Source organism: Cotesia typhae, unplaced genomic scaffold, assembly GCF_013202065.1.
Source record: "Cotesia typhae breed Kobodo isofemale line unplaced genomic scaffold, CoteBio_Ctyphae contig_5, whole genome shotgun sequence".
In the NCBI taxonomy this organism is placed as follows: Eukaryota; Metazoa; Arthropoda; class Insecta; order Hymenoptera; family Braconidae; genus Cotesia; species Cotesia typhae.
In genome coordinates, this window is record NW_027423757.1 from 2,341,184 (window position 1) to 2,367,230 (window position 26,047).

Here is a 26,047-nt window from a genome sequence, read left to right on the forward strand (position 1 = left end):
TTAAATAAGAATAAAAATTATAAAATAAAAGATAAATTATGCGCTTATTAGTATTTTAATTCATAAATTAGATTAAGCACGTAATCTTAAAGTCACTGTTGATTAATTATATAAACAAAGAGTTGAGTTAAGACAAAACTATTGGCGAGAATATCAGGACCTCGATAAATAATCCATATTATTTTATTATTAGACTAATGCAACACGGAAGCTTATTTCATCATCTTCTCAAACTAGATTATCAAGATGAAATAATAGCTATTTTTACATAAGTATTTTCATTTTATCCATTCTTTATTAATCTGTTTATTGTCTATAATTATAACTTTAACCCACTTTTAGCGACTTTTTCATTTTGTTTATCTCAAAAGATAATGTGCAGTAAGAAAAGTATTTAACTAATCAATAAACTTTCTTTGTCTTATTTTTGATAAGTTTTATAGTGAAAAAAATTTCAATAAATAGGGTAGAAGTATCGTTTGTGGCCAGTGTACTTTTTTTGGCCACTTTATTTTCAAAATATTGTATAAATATTTCTATAAGCGTAAGACTTTGTGAATTTAATTCGTATAAATATACTAGTTCATACACTGAAAAAAAAAAAAAAATTCTTGACTGGAGTGTAAATTTTCTTAGCTAAAGAAAATATCAAGGAAGATTGAAAATTTCTTGAATTAAGTCAAAGTCTCTTGAGACAAGATAAATTTCTTGAGCCAAGAAAATTTCTTCTTGCTCCAAAATAATTTTTGTTTTCCTTAAAATTTTCTTGGCGCAAGAAATTTGTTTTTTGTGTGTAAATACTATAAAAATTCTACTTGAATAGTTAAATTTTTTACAAATTAACTAAATACCAAGTGACCAAAAATGGTCCTAAAATGGCCAAAACCGGTACTTCTACTCTAGATTAAAAAAATTATTTTATACTTGTTGATAGTTTAATTTATCAGAATGAATTTTATTGAAATGATTAAAAAGTTTTAGATACAATATTTTTGTTTTTTATTTTTATTGAAAACTACAACAATTTTTTTATTTTGAGGCACTGGGAAAAGGATTTCTATAAATTATTATTAAATCATTCAAATTTAAATATTTCATGCACATGCATACAGCTTGATGGAAACTGACAAAAGTTTTTTTTGAGTGGCGTTTTATCTTTTGGAGATTATATTTTCAGACCGTCAGATAATATGTAATATGTAGTAGGATATTATATTATAATCCTGAAAGTTATATTTTATTATGAAAGGATTTTACCTAAATGCGTTAATTATAAAGTTTAACTATTTGAAGAGTTTAGAACTAAAAGGATATAATAATAATAATAATAATAATAATGAAGAAATTGTAACAGTTTTGGAATTATATAGCTATTAAAAAAAAATTGCTGATTTTTTCGGATGCCTCAACAAATGTACATACATGTATATGATTAGATATCTACATATAGACATGACCGATAAAAATAATGATGAAATATCAAGTAAACAACATTAAAATATTTTATTGTCTTAAAACTGCTGATCAAATTAAAAACAAGTGTGATAATTACCAAAAGCTCTTTGAGCTCAAATAAAGAATCTTTGTAAAATAAATTATTCGAATAAAATAAAGTCGATGTAGTGTTTATTATAAATGAATGTGACCATTATTGTGCGCATGACTCACGTATTTGAGTATTTTAGCATTATTAAATTAAAAAACATATTTAAAGTATTCGAATCGATACATAATACAAAAAAAAAAAAAAAATTACAATAACTGATATTATTCAGTTTTGATTTATTCAACACTTGGTATTAATTTATATTAATTCTCGGTGTATTTGCAATCTACCGACAACACTTCTAACATCATACTTGATATAAAACAGAAATGCCTTCCTTGCGGTCGCGTGTCCATGAAAATATGTGCAGGTGCACGTATGATGCTGTGCACGTTTGCAGAAGTACAAGTTTAGATTCAATTAGTTGCTAAGCAGTTAAATGTTTATTTTTTAAAGTCAATTGTCTCTCTTTTTGTTTTTTTTTTCCTTCTCGCAGGCCATTTCCGGAAACGTTTACTCGGTACACATAATCTCAAGATCAAGTCAGACTATTTTACAGTTTTTTATTCGAAACTTGAAGGTTTCATCTAATAATTTGCACGTATTGTTTTTATTTAGCAAATAAAGTGTCCGCTGAAATATATTTTGTAAAGTCTGGAATTAGTTGATTTCATCGCATTAGATATGTTAGGATCACACTTAAATAAGACTAAATTTATATTTTGATGAGTTTTAACACACAAATTAGTGTCGAGGACGATGTTATACATTTGCATAAATATAAAATTACCAATGTGATCAGCTATTAATTGAACATCAATTAAAATGGGTAACATCATTATTATTATCAGTATCTAAAAAAACAAAAAAAAATGACATTGATAAGTGTTAAAAATAAAGATATAACACAAGAAAATTTATTTGATAAATTAGCTCAAGAAAATATGAATATGATAACATTTAATGTCCCTGAAACGTTGAAGGTGCCAATGACAATCTCAAAGATAAGATTATATAATACAGCAGATACAGAGACGAGATCTCTTTTCCCCTCCTGCTGGCTCGACCTCGACTCGTTAAGTGGGAGAATCAGAGTAACTAAATGACTGCACTAGTGAAAATTACGTATCGTAGCAACAACGGGACCAGCATCAGTGTACTGGAAAAAAGAGATCGTTGCAGATTTTACCAAGAAACAAAGACTAAAATGTCGATTGAATAGACATAGAGAGCGAAAAAATAGAGATAAAAAAAGAAACTTAGGTATGGGACGAAGCGATCGAGCTGGCACCACTCTGTCTGCTAAAATCGTCGCTGCTGCCTGCCGCTGAATTTGTAATAGTCGCTGCCAACTGTCCACACTGACTAACCTCATACTTTTAAATACCTCATACTCATAGTACATCGAATTAAACATGCGAGTAGACACGATTAAAGAAATGCGGTTTTGAATTCGCCATGCTCGTTTTTAAACTCCACACTTTATTTACATTAGTAATGAACCAGTGAATAATTAAAGCTGATTGTGAATTTTCTAACTCAAGCTAAAGAAATTGCCATCAAAGACAACTATCAGTTGAAGAACGAAAATAATCGAACATTGATTTCGTGTCGTGTCAATCAATAACACCAGCATGATAGTTAGGGTGACGGTAATGGTCTCTTGGTTTATCAGAAGAGGAGATTCATCCCGGAAATGAGAGGCCGGCTTCGAGTATCCGCTTGACACCCTAACGATAAATGGTCGACCGAGATGAAAGCGAATAATAAACAGCCTTGGTAATGCCGGAGATTCGTAAATTAAGGATTACGCTCAACGTTTAATTCGCGGGCAAGATTTATCAATAAAGTACATTTATCGCTTTGAATAATGATAATATTAACTATTTTATTGAATATTTTACCATAGAAAATTACTGTATGGTAAAAATTTAGGACAGAGTATTATTTTTGTCTTCGTAAAAGAATGTATTGTATGATTGAATTTGAAATAAAACATTTTCTAGGGCTCAAATTCTTTTCAAAAAATACATGATTGATAATTTAAAGTTTGTAAAAGATCAAATGTATACGATAAAAAATTTTACATCAAAAAATTTTGTTAGAATTAAAGTTTTTCAAGCACAAAAAAATAATTTGTTGCCTACCAAAAAATTCAACATAAAATTTTGAAGTTATATTAAGAGCTGACCAGTTTTGGAATTAATCGACACATTAATTTAAAAGTTATAAGGAATTTATACACAGAGACATCCCTGCAGAAATATTTAGAAGAGCTTTGAAACGTGGAGATTTGATGAGAACTCAATGTTCAAAAACCGGGCCGAAACCAATAATCTCTCGATTTTTTTAAAATAATTGATTTTTGTAGCAGGAAGTTATAAATATCGTAACTATTACCATTAATAGATGATATTTTTCCATCTTGCATTGGGAATACTACTAGGACTCGATTGTATTTTTCACTTAACACGAATGTTAAAAAATATTATCTTGCAAGTTTAAACGAACACGAGTAATTTTTCTACTTCTTAACGTATATTCAACATGCGTACAGAAATGAATTTACAAGATAATTTAATATTTATATTCAATTTGATATTTATGTATACAAACATTATGGACTATCATCTCCAATTGTCAAATTGTGTGGGCGTAGCATTTGTATTTATAATTATGTACTTCAATCTTCTACGATTTTTGAGAAGCGCGAAATTATTTAAAATAACTATTTAAAAAATTATTGAAATTTTGTTTCAATTTTCTAAAACAAAAGCTCATTCCAATGTTACACTCATCGAGACCTGTCATTTGAGTACCCACTTGATTTTTTTTATTGCACGCCTCATAGCGCGAAGCGGATGAAGTTGTGCTTTATACCCGACTCGTCAGGGTTAAGCAATTTTGTGATCTTCAAATGCCTCTGTTACGACCATGTTGCACTTATACAATAATATTAGTAGACGTACACCGAGAAAACACTTAAATTAAACCATCTTGTACTTTCTGAAATCATTTAATGCTGCTATTTTGAAAAAAAAAATCTGGAAAAGATTTCTTGAGAAATCTACATAAAGGACTATTTGAAAACAATATTGAAGTCTTCAAATACAAGATAGTGTCCATTAAAATTATAATGGTAACTAGTGATATCGTGATAGTAATAATTACTATCGTGGTGGTAACTATTACTCTCATGATGGTAATCATTAATATTGTAATGGTAATAGTTATTATGCAAGATTAACCAATAACATAAAAGTAAATAATATTTAAATTATCATGGGGAATAGTAATCATTAAAAATGAATGATGGTAATCATTATCACAAATTTCTTAACGTGTAGTAAACTAATAAAGTTATAAAAGAATTGCATGAAATTTTTTTTTAAATAAAATTTGATTCTCTGTAACAATAAATATCTGAAAATTTTTATTTTATACAGATTTCAAGTTGAGGAGATAACGAAAAAATTTGTTAACGAATTTAACTATGATTTGAGAATTTTAAATCCTTATTTTCAAGTTTTGTAGTTGTATAACCAGTTAAGAAATTATTTTTTATTTCTCTGAAAAATTGGTACATTCAAACTTTACTTAAAATTTTCATAATAATCAAATTTTACAATAAAGTTCACTTTCTCAAAATATATTTGTAAAATTTTTTGGGGATCGATAATAGTTAAAGTACGTTTGAAACAATTTATTTCATGAACCCAATTTCGTCAGCAGAGATTATTGAAAAGCAATTAATATTTTAGTTGAATACTTGATACACAAACAGCAAAGTGCTTTTAGCCAATTAGCAAATCACCAATTGATTTATAATTGAACTAATTGCAGTCAGAATATTATATTTAATCAAAGCAAAAGTTTTGAATGCTACCCGTACTAATTGTTTTAAAATAATATTTCGGGTGGTTAATAATTTTTTTTTAATACAACAATTCCAATTATCAGTAAGTTCTACACGGAAAAAAGTAAATTGTAATAAATAACAGTCGATTTATAATAAGTAATGATCAACTGCTAAAAATTACCACTTCAAACAGTAAAATCATGATTTTACTATTCACATTGTAATATTTATAATTTAAACGTTACAATTTACTCTTTACATGGAAGAAAATACTATTTCAAACAGTAATATTCGCCATGTAAATGTCTAAAATGTTAAAGTATAATAATTAAGAATTCAGACTTTAATATTTATCATTTCGTACCTAAAAAATGTTGTTATGATATGTAAAAAGTATAGAATAAAGTTAGTAAATTTCTAATACAAGCAATGTCAATATTTACAAAGTAAAATGGTAAATTTTAAGCGCGACGCTAAAAATCGAACTGTAATTATTGATTTGCTTAGACTGGTAAAATGTATATTTTAAAAGTATAATTTTTACTGTTTGAAATATTAAATTCTCCCAGAGTGAGACCCCCTTCTCTTTCATCTGAGTTCCCCTTCTCTTCATAATATGGACTATATATTGAAATGGCAATTTTTACTGTTTGAAACTGTAATTTTTAAAGATAAAAGAGTCGTTATTTACTATAGTGACAACTACTAATTACTTATTTTGGATATTAAATTATAAATTGTGGCTTTTATACTTTCTACATTAAGTTCTGTAATATTCACATTTTTGCCACCCCGATGTCCGCTTTACTGTTTGAAACTATACAAACTAACCGGAATCCGAGTGAATATTACAGTTTACTTTTTTCCGTGTAGTTACTATATTTATAAAGATTTTAATTTCAAATAATAGCTGAATATATTTTTTTAACTAATTATTGAAATGATTAAATGTATCATAACAGTCCAAGTACTGATTTTAGATAATAACTTGATAAGCCGGCGATAAAAAAATAATACATCACAATAACTGTTAAAAGTCAATATAATAATAATTCCCTTTGATTAGAACGCGATTTTAAGGATAAGACAAATAAATTATTTTAGCAAACGAAGTATAGTACATCGATAATTCGTATTTAGTGTATTTGATACTTCATTTTTTAATGCACGTATGTTGACACTCGTACGTTGTTCTGATCACGTGCCATACACGTGATCTCATTCTGCCTTGGCGCGCTTCGTGAATTATGAGTTTGTCACGATCTCTCCAATTAAATGAGTAGAGTAACAATGTGGTCGACAGATACTTTTAATCCGCTTACTTGTCGAATAAAAAATGAATTGCTATAAAATCAATTTCAATATGTACATCGCGTTTAACTTTTATTTTAATAATTATTCAATTAATTAAAAAAATATTGATTTTTGCTAAATATTTGTGGATTTCCAAGTGAATTTATAAATTATTTAATTTCACATGCAATTAAGTGGTTGAATAATAATTTTTTTTCATTTATAAACAAAAATATTTATAATAATTTCATTTACCTTGTAAGGAAAAAAAGAAGAAAAAAAAATCAAATATTTATTTATTTTTTATTTACTGTTCTCGAAAAAAGTCAATGACCTGCCCGACTGTGACCGACAAAATCTTATTAGTATTCTGACCATGCATTAAGCGAGATCTATTTAAAGCAGCAGCGAGCTCTAAACACACCTGATAATTTAAGATTTATAATTTATGTATTTATATTTATTTTTATAAAACACGAGTAGAATTGACATTCGCATTATTTATCAATGATGACACAGAAATGTTCATCGTGTTCGGATTGGCATATAATTGCCCATAAACATGTAAACGCATATATATGCATATAATTTTCTCGACATGTATATCATTATGCATTTAAGCGGATGAAAAGTATAGTAATGAAAAAAAAAAAAAAATAAATAATTTAAAAATACTAATAACAAAACAGATTTACTTATCTTATTTGTCACGTATACAGTAGAAGACGGAACCATAAATGATTTATCTCAATCGCCGAGTCATCGATTATATTTTCATAAGATAATATTAACAAATGAGCGTGAAAAAAACACTTGTTAGGATTAATAACCGTATATTTTTCAATCGCTTGGTTTTAATAGATAAAAGAAAAATTATAAATCTCCACGCGTTTCGTATTAAAAACCAAAATTCATAATATGTAAAGTTAATTTGATAAATATTTTATTACTCGGTGTGATGGCGAAATACCGAGGTGGTATACCGCATGCCGCGTGCCACTAAAAATACACAAGTAAGCCTCTGTAGATTGTGGGGTGAAATTGCTCACGAAAATAACTTGGCGAAACACCTGGCATGATTACGGTATGATTCTATTCTATGTGATATTTGAACTGCGCCACCTTTTCGGTATCGAATTTTGCTTCTAATGCAATACTTTGAATGTTTAATAAATTTCATAGTAATGTTATTATATTATTAGTTTTATGTTAACAGAATTATTAAATTCATATAAAATCAAGTTTATATACTAATTGTAACAACAGAATGTTTTCATTCATTTCGAAAGTTGATCACGTTTCAACTTGTTAGGACAATTATTTTAATCATTAAAATATAATTAAATATCACGGCTATCCTATTCCAAAACAGTAACTGCAAAATTTTTTGACCTAGTTTTTTTTTGGCATTGTTGCATTTTTTATTATCTCAAGTTTTGTATCTTGTTTCTGTATGTATCATATTTTTTACCAATTTAGAGTGTTAACTCTTTTCTCATAGAGAAAATTTTGAATTATCTAAAAATGTCGGTTACTGTGTTTTGAAATGAGAAAAACGATCATTTCAAAGATTATTTCTGTTCTTACGAATGGTTGCTATAAAATTTAATCCTACAAAATAATTTAAGAAAAAATTGTAAATTAAATCTTTCAAATTATTTTTTAGTGTTAATACCTACTTTGTAAGTGTAATTTAACGTAATTACTGTTTATAATTTTAAATTATAAAAATTTTAATTTTATATTAAATTTTTATAATTTTAAAATTATAATTTTAATTTATAAAAAAACAAACAGAATTAATTTAAAAAAAAAAATTAAAATGTTTTATACATTTTCTAGATTCGATTCAGATAGAACTCAAGAATACAATCAACTAATTACACCTATTAAGAATTCTATTGAAAACAACAGAGTTTATTGAGTCAAGGTAATGATTTACGGTATTAGATTTATGATGGATAAATTGTTGTTTTTAAAACGTTACAGGTCTAACCTAGGTAAATGAGTGAATCATTGTACAATTACTAATTGAAACTAACTGATTTGTTCTGGTTTGTGTTCTTGAGAACAACGTTAAATATTTTCCACAACTTTCAAGACAAAATATGTATTCTGTTTGGTCTGATTAAATTATGTAATAAATGACATTAAAATTTTCATAAAAAAAATTGATTGTCTGTAAAGTCAGTTTACGGACGATAGTTTTACATGATAACGCCATAAAGAAACATTGATGAACAATTACATACTTTTTAAATTGAATTGAATTATTATCACTGAATAATCATTGTTTTGTATTTGAAAATTTAAAAATTTTAAATATTTAAAAATTATTTTAACAAAGAAAAAGTAATTTAATATTATTAATACATTCCGCGTCAAAATTCGAGTTCTGTTTTAACCGTAAAAATGTCCAAATTCTTTGAAGTCTAATATGCCGCTAAAAGTCAAGTCTGTTTTGACTGTACAAGACGGTATCGGAGAATAAGTACGGTTAAACCAGACGTACGCAGGTCTGATTTGACCGTAAAAATTTCCAAAAGTATAATATTATCATTATTAATATTATTATTATACTTGTCATCTTGTTGATTATTATTATTTTTCTTGCCATCTTGTAATTCTTAGGCGCGAAAATTCAAATGAATAAAAAAACAAATTTTTATGAAAAGTTGACATTTAAAAATTAAAAATAAATAATAAGAAAAATAATAATAATATTGACCTCAGAAAAATGGTTTTTTTTTTTTCAAAAATTTGGATTTTGAAAAAAAAAAATTATTCTATTCTAAATTCAGCTTAGTTCACATATTTTCACTGCACAAATTTAAAGTATAAAAGAATCGTAGGTAATTGTTTAGTTTCACGTTTTTAAAAGTAAACTAGTTGTCGCAATTTAAATATTAACTTAAATTTTACTCTGATAGAAAATCAGCAATAAAGTTCATCCACTTAGCCTATCAATTTTTGGTAATTTGTTTCTTATTCTATAAATAAAAATAAATAATTGAAAAAAAATTTTTCGAAAATATTAGTTTTTGATATTTTTTCATCCAACACTTGACGTTTTTCATATTTTTTTATTCTAAAATTAAAATTTTTCGCAATTGTTGGTTATTCAAAAATTAAAATTTTTCAAAAAAATTTTCTAATTTAGATTTACTCTAATAAAAAAAAAAAAAATTATTTTACAAGTACAAAAAAAAATTTTTGAAAATATCAATTTTTTGATATTTTGTTGAAATTTTTTTTTAATTCAAAATTTTACATTTTTTATAATTTTTTTTATCCAAAAATTAACATTTTTCATAAAAAAAATTTTGAAAAATTTTTCTGCTTTAGATTTACTGTAAAAAAAAAATATCCACTAAGTAGAAAATAATCTAATGTTGACTTCCCACCCCGAGCTACAGTGGCCGTCGAAATAAACAATTACCAAATCTTAAAATTGAAAATAGAAGTATAAGATGAATAATTGACAATACGAAATTAAATTTCAATTTTTGTTTATAAACGGCACAAAAATAAGTAGAAAGAGAAAAGAAATTAAAGAAAAAAAGGTGTTATTTGGTCCACTTGTGACCAAACTATAAGCTTTTGAATAATATTCATGAACAATTAGTTATAGAATAATATTCGAACTGCTAGCTCTGACATCACGCGAGAAGAGAGATATATGTGTGACAAGCCAATGCTTGGGCTCTGGCCTCACTGCTTCGGCCGATCGTGCCTCTCTATCGCTTGTTGCGCGCTCTCGCTTGCACTCTCGGGCTCAGACGGAACGCGACACTTTTTCATGTGTGCTTCCGGTGTTCATCAATTTATAAGAAGTTATCACGTCAAAAAATAATTATAAATTGGATCTAATGATAATAAAAATTAACACTTTGTAATTAGGTAAATGGAAAAAAATATGTTTACGATTCATGGTCCTCGATTAACGAAATCAGCTGCTTACTCTGTAGAAGAATATTATGAGTAATAGAATTGTTTGTTTCATTTTACCTTAATTAGAAGTTAGTCGTTTAGCCTTCATTATTGAAGAGCCATGCAGTATAAGCATACTTAATCTACACAGTAAAAAATTTTGCGTCAATGCGTCAAAAAATTTTGTATTAAAAATTTTGGTGTTAAATATTTAACATTTTTTTGTGTTAATTTAACACAATAAATGTTAAATTTACACATAAAAGTGTTAAATATTTAACACCAAAATTTTTAATACAAAATTTTTTGACGCATTGACGCAAAATTTTTTACTGTGTAGTAAACGCATGCATTATTTTTTTCTCATACATTTTCAGGGAAAATTTATCCCAAGTTTCAGTTTCTTTGATCATATGTTATGAAAATTAATGTAACTAGCTCGTTAGAGCAATTACAATACTCGTGTGTGAATTGTTACACTCGCTTAATGCTTTGTGTAACAAATTTCGCATTTATGTTTCATAATTATTTGTACTATTTAATAAAAATACTGTTATAATTCTGGATATATCAATCTTTATGATATTCATCAAAAATTTATGCGAATAGAGAAGGATTGGTTCTTGTACTTTTTCAGTTCATAAATTTCACAAATAGTTTTAATAATAACAAAAAAGCAGTGCACTTTATATTAAAATGAATTTAATAAAAATAATGATTGTTTTTTATGTGCGCTATAATTTTTTATAGTTTCTTTATGATAGCATTAGGTTTTATTGCTTAACATGAATTTTTATTTCGATAGATTTTATCCGAATTTGAAGATAAATTTTGATAGAGATATTTTCGTTATTCAAGGAAATAAGATTTTAAATTGAATAGAGAAATTTTATAGATAAAATTTTTAGATTTTACTTATAAATTTTATTGAGGATTTGAAACTTAAAAAAAAGAAGAGAAATCATGAATACAATAATAAGGTTTATAAAAAGGTTTGTAATTAAAAATAAGCGATTTTTCAGAATTATTAATATTTATAAAATAAAAATTATAACTTGATTAATCCACGTAATTACTTGTTATTATTATGCTTTCGGGTTGTTTATTTGGACTTTGAAATTAAATCAAGTGTCAATAAATTGTGTTATCTTTCTATTTAAAACTTAATAATTGAAAAATATGTCCAAGTGACATAAATTCTATCTTATCATATGACTTTACATGATGTATATCAATGAAAGATATTGATTTGTATGAATTATTCTTTAATAATTATTTTTTTACTCGTTGTCCTCGGAAAACCGTACAAATAAAAAATCGATTTAATGATTGTTTTCAAACTATAAATTTTCTACCTTCACGGTCGTTGTCGTTGACCTGAGGCTCACGAGTGTGAAACTTTCTTGGTCACATCCGTTCCAACTAAAACTATAATGAAAAAAACAAGCTATTTGAAAAGAAGTTATGAGATAAATTTATTTGTCTTGTCTGGAAATGTTATTCATTTTACCGAGTTTTTCAAATAGAAAAAAAAAAAAAAAATTATTGTCAGCATGACTTTGTAAGAAACTTATGTTTCATTAAAGTTTAGTAAGTAGTTTAAAATTTTTAATACACTCTTAAGAACTAAAACGATCGAGTGGCGAAAATACTTCAATTTGAAGATATGAGTATTTCGTTATTGAGGAAAACTTTTCAGTTTAAATTGAAGTAATTTAATATTAGAATTCTAAATATAATGATTTGTCATATATTTTATATCATAATTTGTTACGTTTCAAAACAGAAATTGATTATAATTGACAGACCAATTTTAGTAAATGTTGTGTCATTACTTCAAGTGCGTAGAAACCACACCTCCCAAAGTTGACACTCCTTTTATTATCGCACGATTTTTTCAGTAATAAAACCTTCGACATTTCTGTCTCACGGCAAATATTCGTCATTAAAAATAGGTTTTATAGATCAATTAATCACAGATATCATAGCAATTAATGTAATTAAATTGTTTTGATAACTTAGACTAATCTATAAGAAAAAATAAAATTTAGTATTGTTATTCAAGTTATCGAAAACTTTATTATTTGTACGCATTACAAAAAAGATAAATTTAATATTTCTCTTCATGACAAATTATGAGGACTCGGTGTGATTTTAATAGATTTTATCGAAAATTAATTATTAAACCTATTTGAATAAAACTTGATGATATTTTTTAGAATAAAAATAAAGCAAAACTGAAGATAAAAACCATGAAAAATTTTTTTAAATTTAGAAGTAAAAATTATATTTTATTTGTTTTTTTTTTTTTTTTTTTTTTAATAATTATTTAATGGGATAACTTATCAAATTGACAACTCGAAACACATTTAAATTCATACAAATAAATATTAATCTAGTAATGCAAATTTTTTGACTGTATTTGCGCAAGATGATTCAATAAAAAATGAGTATTTTATTTATGCTGCTTACACCAATATATAATTATTCCAACAATTTTCACGTCTAAATGTGAATGTTAATCGTGTCTTGGAGAACAATTCGATTGCTATACTACGGAGAGTGATACTAGTTGTAATTTGCATACGGAAACCGTAGCTCGACCAAATTGCATTGTATTCTGTTCCTGTTGTATTTTCAAATGAGATGTATACAGATACAGCTAACACATAGGGGTGGATAATTGAGTTTACCCACGTGTCGACCGTACAATGAGAGTAAGTGAAGGTGGAATTCCATGTCAACCCATTTGAAATTCATGGAGCTTAATATATAAACGAATTTAATAAGACAATAGATCATTGATGTATAAGAGCATGCATGTTCATTTCTAACTCTGCAAATAAATAGTATATTACATACCTAGGCCAGTAAAATAAGAAAAGTCTCAGATCACATGTAATTGTTGGCCGAGACGAAGCCGAGGTTGACAAACATGTGGTCTGAGGCTTTACTTTTTACTGGCCAAGGTGTGTATACTATTTTTCTGCTCGACGTAGCCGGAATGTGGCAAATTCGTTTAGCGCAGCGGCCAGAAAGTTGCCACTTTCCGGCCGGAGGGCAGAAAATTATTATTTTTGTTGTTATTATTTTTGTTTTGATAAATAAATTGTTGAAAATTATAACATAATAAAACCAGTTAACTTTGTAGACATTTTTTCGTTGGCCCTGATCCAAGAATTTCTCGTCTTAAAACTCGTTTTAGTAACTTGAGAAATTCTACATCTTACAATATTTTTGATCGAAATAACCAAATTCTTTAGCAAAAAATTTTTTTCCAAAACTAACAATAATTTCAAATTTTCTGATGAATTTTATGTTATTGGTTTAATAAAAAATATTTTTATTAAAAATATTAAAAAAAAATATATATTTTTCTTTAACCCTTATTTTTGATGATGTAGAAAAAAAAAACAGAAATAAAAGTAACTTTGGTGTTCTTGAAACAAGTTTATATCTTGAATAAAAATTACCACATATCTTAATCCTACACGGAAAAAAATTTCTGGGAAAATTTACGATCAACTATTTTAAAACTGGACTATACTTTCATTACTTATAATTGTCAAATATTTTAAATAAAATTTACTATTTATTTATGAAATTTTACAACTTGCTGAGGTGAAAAACCCCATTAGTAGCACTTTTTCTTTTAATGAAAAAATTTTCTACTTGAAATAAAAATTAAAAATTTTTTTGATCTAAAGATCTTAAAGATTAGAAATAATATATTCGTTACTGAAATTAATAATTTCATGAATTGAATAAGTACCAAAATTAAAGAAAGTTTCTGTAATGGGGTCCCCGCCACTAATGGGATATTTTACCCTATCGAAGTTTCATCAAATAATTATTTATCTATTTTATTTTCTAGAAAAAAAGATTTTTTTGAATTGAAAAAACTTAATATCTCGAAGCTAGAGCGAAATTTTGAAGAGAATAGTTTTCTTCAGTTTAGAAGATTGATTTTTTTATAATGTAAGATATTAATAAAAACCTTAATCAAGTTTTATACTTATTAGAATTTAATGATTTCTTTATCATATTTAAAAATTAATAAGTCTTTTTGAATTTTAGTTAGTGGAATCGTCAATGTTATTGTACCAATTTTCTACAAAAAAATTTATTATTAGATTAGTGCTTTTAAATAAAACATTTGGATTTACTGAATAATTCGAAAGATAATGCTAAAGATGAAGCCGATGTTGGTGCACCAAACTACTTATGATTTATGATGAAAGCTCAGCATTAACAGCTTTTCGAGAGAACCGCTCCGAAGATGTATCTAGGTTAACATTTCCGTGCTGCAGCAGCGTTTACTTTGGACTCGCGACATTCAAATAAGGCGATTGGTTGGAGGTCTGCGATCGAAAATATCCTTCACGTTCGGAGGCTCCCGAAATATCCGCGAGTTGGTTAGCCTCGTTGCATTCCTTGGTCAGCCGCGAGTACACGTTCACACAGTGGTTACTATCAATAAGCATTACACCTGATGTTTTGAACAAGAAAAAAAAGCGCCCGCTTCTTCTCTGCTCTTCTTTTTCTCGTAGATAAAATTAGTCTTTAAATTATTGTCTTATTTTGTTTGAACGTTGGTTGCTACAGTAATAAATTTATTTCATTTACATATATTTTTATTAAAACAATTTTATTTGTGATTTCAAGATCATCCAAGGTTTAATGACTCTGATTCACGAAGGTCGAATTTTCAAAGCTGCTCGTAATTATAGTCTAATTATAGGCTTGACTCATGAATATTGGAATTGATTTAATTTGATGATGAAAAAACTATTGTTTTCTTTTTAGTCGGTATATAGTTATACGAAATTTTTTTTTTTTTTTTCAAAACTTTCAAACTTGACCAAATCACTTGATTTAAAAATTTATTTAAATTTTTATGTTTATGATAAGTTAAGATAAATTCCCAAAATTTAGAATAAAATTTTACAATATCCATCATTGGAAGTTAATTACCAAAGTTTATTATATAAAGAAAAAATCGGTCAATTTTAAACTTTAATCACATAAAAAGAATTCTACTCTCGCTATCAAGTTTATGATACGTTACCGACATTTGATAGTACATTCTGTGACGAGGGTTAAAACGAGATAGTTTTAGATAAGGGTGCTGTTAACTCCTTGCCTTGAAAGCGAGTGCAATTAACCCTCACATTTTGATTGATGTTTTTTAAACTGCTTGAGCTTTAGCAAAATCTTGAAATTATTGCATTGAATTTAATTAATTAGCAACCGTCAGATTTCAACTAATTTTGAACTTTAATACTAAATTCATTTAAACTGACCCTACAAAAAATTCTCAAAATGAATTTGAAAAAAAGTTTTAAAATATTTTGTTGACTTTTTTGGGAAAAATTTAGACATCTGAAAACTAAAAAATAATTTCAACTCTTTTTCAGAATAAACTTCATTTAGAAACTATTATGCAAAAAAATTTTTGGCATCCATTTTTTTTTCAACTCAAACACTTTGGTAATAACCATTTAAGCTCGATGTCTTCAAATTATTTATAACTTATAATATCTACAATAAGTGAAGAATAATATAAAACATTGAAGATAAGTGTTGTGAAAAAATAATAAATGGTATTGTTTACAGAAATAAAAACTTGAACTAGTGCCAAAAATTCACTTCTGCTTACGATTGTTTACAGAACACGTAACATGATAAAATAATTCAATTTATTAATACAACAAAGTACATATAACTATAAATATAATTTACACACTTAAAAAGATTCAACACGCGAATATTCTCCACGTGTACCGTCAAAAAAAATATTTTTGACAGAAACATCTTAAATTAATTTATTCATGCTGACAATCGAATTGGCGTTAAATTACTGTGATTGCAGCTATTTTATACTTTTTTTTTCTCCCAAAAATTTAAATTTATACTTATTTCATTCTGTTAGTGAAATTTTTCTTTGTTTACATAACGTTTCCTGACACTGATATTACGATATAATGATAAATCTAATCTAGTTACATTATCCTACGTATTATGATCGGATCAGAATTAAGACATTACTAGTAAATTGAAATAAGTACCAACTATAAAATTTTATTTTGTTCTATAATAGTACAATGTATTTCAATCATAAATGCTAACTATAATCTGTTTATTTTTATAACATTCTTCAGTGCTGAAGGTATATATCTCCGAGTGTTATTATTGAGAGAATGATTTATCACTTTATAGTGATACAATGTTGAGTGTGTGTTTGTATTAGCATCCTATTAATTTTTCAATAACATAAGAATACGAGTTGTAAGATAGAGAGCTCGTTGAAGAATAAGTTATTAGTTTTTGCTACTGTTTGAGAAGCTATTATTAGTTACTTCTTTCTGATCAGAATACCTCAATTTAAATTTGGAAATTTTAAACATCAAATTGTTATGAATAATTACGAGATTCATACTTTTGTACATGAAAATATAACATGAGTAATTAAAATATAATCAAATGGAAAAAATGCGTAATTAAGGTGCCAGTGTATTTAGTCGATGCCTCCACGTGCTGTGAAAACTACGATGAATTTAATGTTACATTGTACGTACAGAAATACATTTTATTAGTTCAATAAAATGAAGATAAAAATATATAGAGAGAAATGTAACATCAGCTATCGTTACGATACACACTGGCATTCTCATGTATATACATGCACTTACCTTCATTACATGAATGTACCTTTGTCATTTTAAATAAAACATCATGATGATTTTTTCATAACACGTGGAGGCATCGAATATTTTTTTCGTGGTAATTAATAACGATATGAATTTTTCTCAAGAACTTATTTTGTTAAAAATTATATTTTCATAAAAAATTATTTTTCAAAATTATTTTTTTGCGTTGTATAGTTATTTATTTATTTTTTTGTTTAGGGTAGTACTTTTGATACACTACAAGAGTCAAAATTGAAATTAATTGTCTCGCTTGATTTAAATATGCCTTAGTACATTTACATATATGACGACGCGTGGAAGAGAGAATGACAGAGTAAAATGTGTTTAGTTTTTTATTAATTAGTACTAACAGATATTCGAAATCTGTACTTTTAATGATTGAAAAGTGTTTGTGTTAGTTTCTTTTGAACCAAATCTTATTAAACTTTAAACAGTAATTATACGACTAACAATACTACCTTAAGATTAAGTTTATCTACACAATGTACACTCGCTACATGTTATAAATTTTAAAATATATCACAAACTCCTATCCTTTGATAAGAAAGCACTCAGTTACCGTAATAGATACAAATATACATTTGTGTACTTTAATTTTTATATTTTATATGTATTTTCTTTTAACTTTGTATCTTTAATTTTCAGGCTGACACAAGCACAATTCGCAAGTGTAATCGGTTAACGTCTCGTCAGAGATAAAAGCTAATCAACCTCAATTAGCACACAATCGTACATTGAGATTAATGAACTTAAGTGAAAACAATTTTAATGATAATGATGAGTAAAATTTCAAAAAACAATTATTTTTCAGAGTTAGAATTGATTTATTGAGTTTTTCAAGTTATTTTTAATTGTAATTGGTAGAGAAGTCATACTTGTAAATTTGAGATAATAAAAGATTAATTATCAATGTTAATTGTTAGTTATCATTGATATCTTTACTTCAACATTATTCTTATTTTCTGATAATGTTATTTATAAGTTCCCTTTCTTACATGTTAAGAATTTTATCGTTATTTTTATTTGCTCTAGACATACGGACTTAGAGCTATGAAAATTAAAAAGTAGATAATATGACAAGGGTGTAAATATTCTCAAAAATTCAAAGCGCTGTCAGGCGAATAAATTTACATATATTATAGTAAATATCATAACGAATACAAGAGCCTAACTTGTTATATGATAATTTCTTTAGATGCATGCTATGAACTTTTCACTTTTTGTAATAGGATTTTAATTTATTATTAATTGATTGGCAAGTTTGCATGCTTGGTAAAAATGACCTTCATATAATAGAAACGATTCATACTAGCCTCGGGTTAAACGATTTTATGTTTATAAAAATCTAAGACTTCATTTTGATTATTTTTAATTATTGTTATCAATTAGTACTTAATTATGTTTTTTTGAAATAGTGATTTAAATAGACTATTTACATTGCTTTGTTGTATAACACATATGAATAAGTAGAAAACGCGAAAACTAACTCTTCATTTCTTTCAGAAAAATTCAATATCCTAAAACTTAAAATTTATGATCTGTTTTAAGAGAATCTGTTTGACAGTCTCCGATTTTAAGTTTACAAAAAAATAAAAAAACTATTTTTATTTTTGACTCTACGTAGAAAAACTACGAAATTTTTTTATCCTAAAAAAATTATCCTATAAAATAGACCGAATTAATAGAATTGTAATTGATTAAAAATTTAGCGCTAAAATAAGATTTTTATTTTATCTTCTATTCAACGAGGACAAAAGAAAAGATGACCTATTATTATTAATAACTGAGTGAAAGAAATTAAAGTGATTAAAACTAAATTCAAAGTAATAGAAGAGCTAAATAGTAACCAAAAAAGTAATTTTTTTTTTAACTGAGTTGTTTGTTGTATTCATCAAGTTTTTGATGACAAGCCTGCATCTATTATGATTATGTAATTTTAGTTAGCTTCCGTTTTCATTAATATAATTAATTAAAATAATAGTAATGTAAATTCACTTTGTTAATTTATTATTTAGCACACAGTTCGCCTCGAGCTTGATGTTATTATGTTGCTAAATTACCAGTACCATGCACTTTAGCGCAAGTGGAATTGTACTTAAAGAGGTTCATGCGTTTTTAATGGTAATGGTTATTGAAAATTTCAACTTTGAGTTTTGAAATTTTTCAATGTTAAAGAAAAAAGTAGCATACATTTACGATTAAAATTATGTGAAAATTAACCGTATAATTATTGAGCAAAAAATAATTTAAAACCGTGTGTGTTAAATCCTTACACATGAGCTTTTATGACATAAACACTATGCTTCTGGCAACATAAATTTTTTTTGCTGTCAACTTTCTAACTTTGAGCTTTCAAGAACTGATATAAGAAAATTGAACAAGTGTCGATTCAAATTGTAAATTTAAAAATTATTATCATCGTTAAAAACAATGCGGAAATTTAAATTGAAAAAATTATTTTATGTGGCGCCAATTTTGAAAATATAAGAAATTAAAAAAAATGCTTTTTTCGTCTCCACGGTAGACACTCAAATTCTTAAGCAAACGTGAAATGTAATAAGCCAATTTTAGAGATAAATATTTTAATTTTAACCTACAAATTGTTTGTTCAAAATTTTGCTGTATACCTGATAAGCGGTCAATACTTTCACGCACATGTCCACATATATTAATCAAAGAGCACTGTTGCCATTTCTTATTTCAAATTTTTACTACGAAAGTATTTGAAATATTTTAATTTATTAAACATTAATAAATGTCTGCAAATGAACTACAAATAATTTTTATAATAAAAATTAAGCTTTTTACAAATCATCATTTAAATAATAAATAATCCTTTTTTTTCTTTACAAATAGATTTAAAAATAAAATTATTACTTGAACATTATTAATCTTTATTGCATGGACATATAATGTTATCATAAACTGACATTATGTAACTTCTAAATGGGCAAGAAGATTGGTGTCAACGAAAAATTATTGAATGAATAGTCCACCTACACGTTATTCAGATGCCTTCAATACCGGTTTCTTACACTTCTGTGCGTATAACTCGAAGCTTATTGAACAATAAAACTATAATTAAATATTATAATTTATTATGAAAATTATAATAATTTATGTTTTAAATGCAAATGTAAAACGTTTTACCTTTTCGGTTGTTAATGAAATTTTAATTTTTTTCACTCGTTATACTCTGTATCGTTAATTTAGTTATAGATCCTAACTCAACCAATCAAAATTTTTTTTCTCATAAAAATAGTGTTTAAGGCATTCGTCTTATTGTCATATATTTTATTTTTCAAAGATATTTTTTCATATCAAGCCTAAGAAAACTTTTCATAGAAAAAAATTCAACGCCATCTGTTGGTAATATATTTAACTATTTAATTGAGTGGATGAAACAGCTACGGGTATGTTGGCACAACGAGTGAAGTGTGTGCGCTAACACATGAGTGTCAAACGTCTTATCCGTTGTTCATACATGAATAAACGTAATCAACATAATATTCCGTAGAATATCGTGATACAGAGACGACTGGTGATATTATAATGCGAAAATGAGTGAATACAAATCTTTATTAATAAAAGATATTTTTTTTTTTAATATTAAAAATAAATTTCACTCTTATTTTCACATCATAAAATGAATATTCGTTATTTGATCATAATATTGTGCAAAATATTCGCAGGGATTAGCTCATTAAGTCTCAAATCTAATTGTTATTATGGTTATTTTTTAAAAGAATAATTTGTCCCTTCAGTTTATTACACAATAAAAAATTTTACGTCATTGCGTCAAAAAATTTTTGTGTTAAATATATAACACTTTCATGTGTAAATTTAACATTTATTGTGTTAAATTAACATTAAAAAGTGTTAAATCAACACAAAAAAGTGTTATATGTTTAAAATAAAAATTTTTTGACGCATTGACGCAAAATTTTTTACTGTCTATTTCTCTTTAATTTATTTCGTCAAAGTTATGCTCACTATATCTTTTGTGGAAACGGAAATTCATGTTCTTAAATCATTCACTAACATTCCTCATAATTTAAAAAAATTGATGAAATTTTTTTCCGCAAATTTTAAAAAATCTAAAATTTTTTAAATATTAATATTTAATTATAATTTTTATTACTTTAAATTATGACTACTATTGATGCTTTATACACCTGTGATCGATTAAAAAAAGCCCCAGTCAGCCAAACTTGATATGAAAAGGTAGATTTCTCAATTTGAGCACACAGTAATATTAAAAATTTTTGATACTACCTTTAGATTTAATAAACTAGAGAAAAATTTTATGAGCTTTTATGAAATTTCATGAACTATTTGATGTTATAAAATGCACTTTATAGAATTACAGTACAATGAGTTATAACGAAGTTATTTGAAGATAATCCCATAAAATTAATTATTTTAAAAGTTGTAGAAAAAATAATTAAAAAAGAAAGTAAAATAACGTAAATTGAAGCTAATTAATTGCTAATGAGTTCTAATGATAGAGACCAGTTAAAAATACAATGAAAAAAAAAAAAAAAAAAAAAAACAGAATCATTCACTTCAAAACAAGTATCTTCCTCGCCCGGGATCAAATATTCGTATTCAATAATGACCTGTTTGTAAGTTCGTGTATCCCCACGTTTCATTACGCAAATAATTTTCAAATTATAAATAGAATTAAGTATTTGGCAACCGTTATTATTTACCAAGAGCAACCATATTTGGCATGTGTTATATGTATTTATATATATACATACGTATGCCATAAAATCCTTTCATGTATACAAGACAGATTTTTGTTTACTCAAAGACTTGAAGCTCAGCAAATATTAACTAAGAAACATTACATATGCGAGTATCCATTGCATTACTGTTAACTTGTCAACTAAGTCAACTTGTTTGTATATCTTTTTTCTCCAATAAATATATCACTATACGCCTCAGCATCGCTACACAAGTATGGTTATGATGTAAACAATTATAAAATATAAATACTCAAGTAGTTTTTTTTTTAAATATCTACAATTAAAATTTAAAAAAATTATTATCGACTATTTTCTAAAAGATTTTTTAGTATGCATGGTATTAGTTTATATTGATGAATAATTTATATGAAAAATTGTTACATGATATATATTGGAAGACAAATAAATTAATTAAAATTTATTTCTTAATGAATTTTTTTTTGTTTAGTTACCAATCATTCATTTTTCCAATACAAATAAATTTTTGTATTTAATTCTAAAATCAAAAAATGTTAATTTTTTTTGCATACATAAATTACTAGAGTATGAACGATAAAACTGGAATAATAAATAACATTTTTAATACTCAAATTGTTACTTTCGAATGCATCGTTACTTTATAATTTAAAAGTATATGGTGTAGAGTATAATAAATGCAAATAACTTTTTTAGCATTTTGTTTACCGAGGAAAATCGTGGCTTAATTCATTACTCGTACTCAGTAGATATAATTTTTATCTAAAGAGAATTTAACAAACTTGACTTTTTTTGGTCACTAACGTTTTTTAATTAAGATCAATTTGAAATTATGTCTCATCTATCTATCTATATAAATAAAAATAAAATGCCGCATGTATGTCCACGCATCACTTGAGAACGGCTGGACCGATTGAGCAAAATTTTTTTTTGTTGTTTTAAGAATTTTTAGGAGAAGGTTTGTGCATAAACAAATTTTTAAAAAATCCTCCCTCAAAGGGGATTGCGGGGGCGTTAACAATAAATAATTCCCGTTTGTAAATTATAGCTCCTATAGCTCCCAAATTTGGTAGAAATCTTCCGTAAGAGATATATAAATAATCTATGAACGAATTTTACGATAGCTCACTCCACAGGGGGGTTACGGGGGTGGATATTAACAATGAAAATTTTTAACTTTCAAATTGTAGATCCTACAGACGGCAAATTTAGGTGGAGTCTTCTATATGTGATGCGGAAATGATCTAAGAGTGGATTTTACAACAATCCACCCCCAATAAGGATTGCGGGGGTGGGTGTTAGAATATTAAATTTCCATTTCCACACTGTAACTTCTACTACAGACTTGAAATTTGGTAGGAATCTTTTATTTGACGATGAATAATGCAAAATTTATTACTTATGATTTTATTAATTTTAGTTATTGCCCTAGATTAATTATTATTGTATTGAACTTATTGTTCGAACTTAAAAATTAATTGCTCATTAAAATAAAATAAAAAATTATAACAAAAACTTTAGTCATTTTGACTGAGGCTCAGCGAAGCGGACCGGGTCGCTAGTTTGTTTTATAATTTAATAATATCGAGATAATGATTGCGACATTTGTTCAAATAAACTTCATTCTGCATCAGCTTATTTTTTCTAAAAAGAATCTATTTGTGATCTTATTTTCATTGATAAGTTAAGAGTAGAAATAATTCTGAGTAAGAACTTACCTTTCAAAGCAGATGAAGAAATACTTCATTTAAAAACGAAGTAATTTATAAAGTATTAAGTGATTGAATAGATTGTAAAAAAAACGGCTCTTTAGATTTAAATGCTATTAGATTTTTAAATAGAACCGACGACTATTTTTCGATTAAATTTAATCTATCAACAAAGCCCACGAAGTTTCCAAGATGCTGAAAACTAGCCAATTTCTATAATTCTTATTTTCTTTTAAAAAAAGTTAGTTTGAATGTCTCATTTGTCGGGCGGAGTCAGCGAAAAACATTTTATTCATTTATTCAAAGATAGAATATAATCGATTCGGTAAGTCCTTAATAGAAGTTATGAAGGCAGTTTGTCCAATAATGAATAATAACAGAGAGTGTAAAAAATACCGAGAAAAGCACTTTGCGAAATAAGGTCACCTATTTTATATGAACTTAACATTTTACTCTACTGTAATTGATTCATAAGCTTCAGTTGTGAAGTATGTTATAAAAGTTCATAACAAATTAAATTGTGGGAATGTTTTGATAAAGAAAAATTAGTTACTCACCTTATCATCGAGGTCGCTTATGTCTGGAATCTGAAAAAGAATCAACATTATTATTTTAGCATCTTAAGAAATAAATTGAAACATGGAAAGCTGTTATATCAAGAAATGATCATTTCTTTTCAGCATATGATTTTATTACGAGTCCGGTAGGCAAAATAAGAAACAATGTTAGCGACTCTAGATAAAACAATTAGTACTAATTTTTTTTCCTTTTTCAAGAAAATTAATTCAAGATCTTATGAACAATCGAAAATGTGTGGAAAGTAATGAAACCTTGATAATTTTTCAAAGAACATTTTCAATATAAAAGTATAGCACAACCCTTATTAATTACAACTATCTTGATTGTGAATGTAAATTTAATGAAAAACTTTTCAAAATTACAGATATTAAATTTATTTACGATTGAAAAAAAAAATTATTTCTGGACTGCATGATTAAATGTGAACGATAAAATTTATTATTATCAGTTAACACGAAGCGCATTCATTACACGAATTCTGGTCATTGTACTGTATTATATCTTCGTACATTCATTTGTATGATTTATTTAATCTATATAAGGTACAATAAATGGATAGTTTGATTTTTAAATATTTAGAAAAAAAAATTTTTTTATTATCACTTTAAAAAGCTAAACTTGAATCGTAAGTAAAATGTTTAAGAAAATCATAGAGTTGTGTAGATTTAGTAAGAAATTTAGCAAAACTCCTGGAAGAAATTCAGTCAAAAAATGAAGAAAGCTTTTAGTGATTTTCAATGAGATGCAGTTCAAAATCTTTAACTTTGAAAATAATTATTACAGGTTTGAAATCATAAGATGAATAAAATTTTTAAACATTAGCCTTAGTCTCCATTTCACCGGAATTATTTTTCAAAACGCTTCTTGCACTTGTGTGATGCCCTATGGATTGTTAACTTTACCAAATAAATTTTAATTTAAAATTTTGAAAATAAAATTTTTCAATTTAATAAATGGATTAATGTATGCAATTTTTAAGATCAATCAAAAGAATCATAAATTTATATTTGGAATTTTTAGTCAATATTTTGTTGGTATAATAAAAGGGATATTAGGTTCACGATTTTTAATCAGCAATAAATAAAAAATATTGTTGGCTAGGAATTATCAGTTTTTTGATACCCTAAAAAAAAAAAAAAAAAAAAAAAAAAAAAAATCGATTTTTAATCGACAAATTAATTTTCTACAAATATACATTTTACTGTATGATATTCTAAATATATACTTAACAGGTTTAATTTACTTGCTTTCATGGAGAACATCTTTGGATTTTTATTATAAAAGTACAAATCAACCCAGTTTGTCTAAAAAATTAACGCATATTGCATTTCACAGAAATTCAGAGATATTCAGATAAAACAAATTTACTTTAGCAGTAAAAATAGTTTAGATAGAGTAGAGAAAGTGACGATTATAAAAATACAAAGATCAGAGTAGAAAACGTTTTTTTTTTTTACACATCTAAAGCACGATACGTTGATTGCACTCAATTTTTGCTCAAAAATTTTTCACCAATTCATACAAATTTAATCGTTTCTATAATTTAATTATCGTGTGTTGTATATTTAAATAGTTTTCTAAGTAAAACACCTTCTAGTGAAATATACAATGGTATGTTTGATTTTAATTAAGCTATCCATCAAAAAATTCACAATAAAAACAGTTTATCGAATAATAAGAAATAAACAAAAATT

The 26,047-nt window shown here is 26.2% G+C and overlaps 1 protein-coding gene across 3 annotated transcripts in view; it reads right to left on the reverse strand.

The window, feature by feature from the left end:
* Nucleotides 1-26,047, reverse strand: part of Sesn (Sestrin) — a 105,029-nt gene that overhangs the window by 41,062 nt on the left and 37,920 nt on the right. For all 3 annotated transcript variants that reach the window (XM_074249191.1, XM_074249192.1, XM_074249193.1), the window contains one exon: nt 24,332-24,361. In XM_074249191.1, the coding sequence (XP_074105292.1) occupies nt 24,332-24,361 (30 nt within the window). The remainder of the gene's footprint in view (nt 1-24,331; nt 24,362-26,047) is intronic.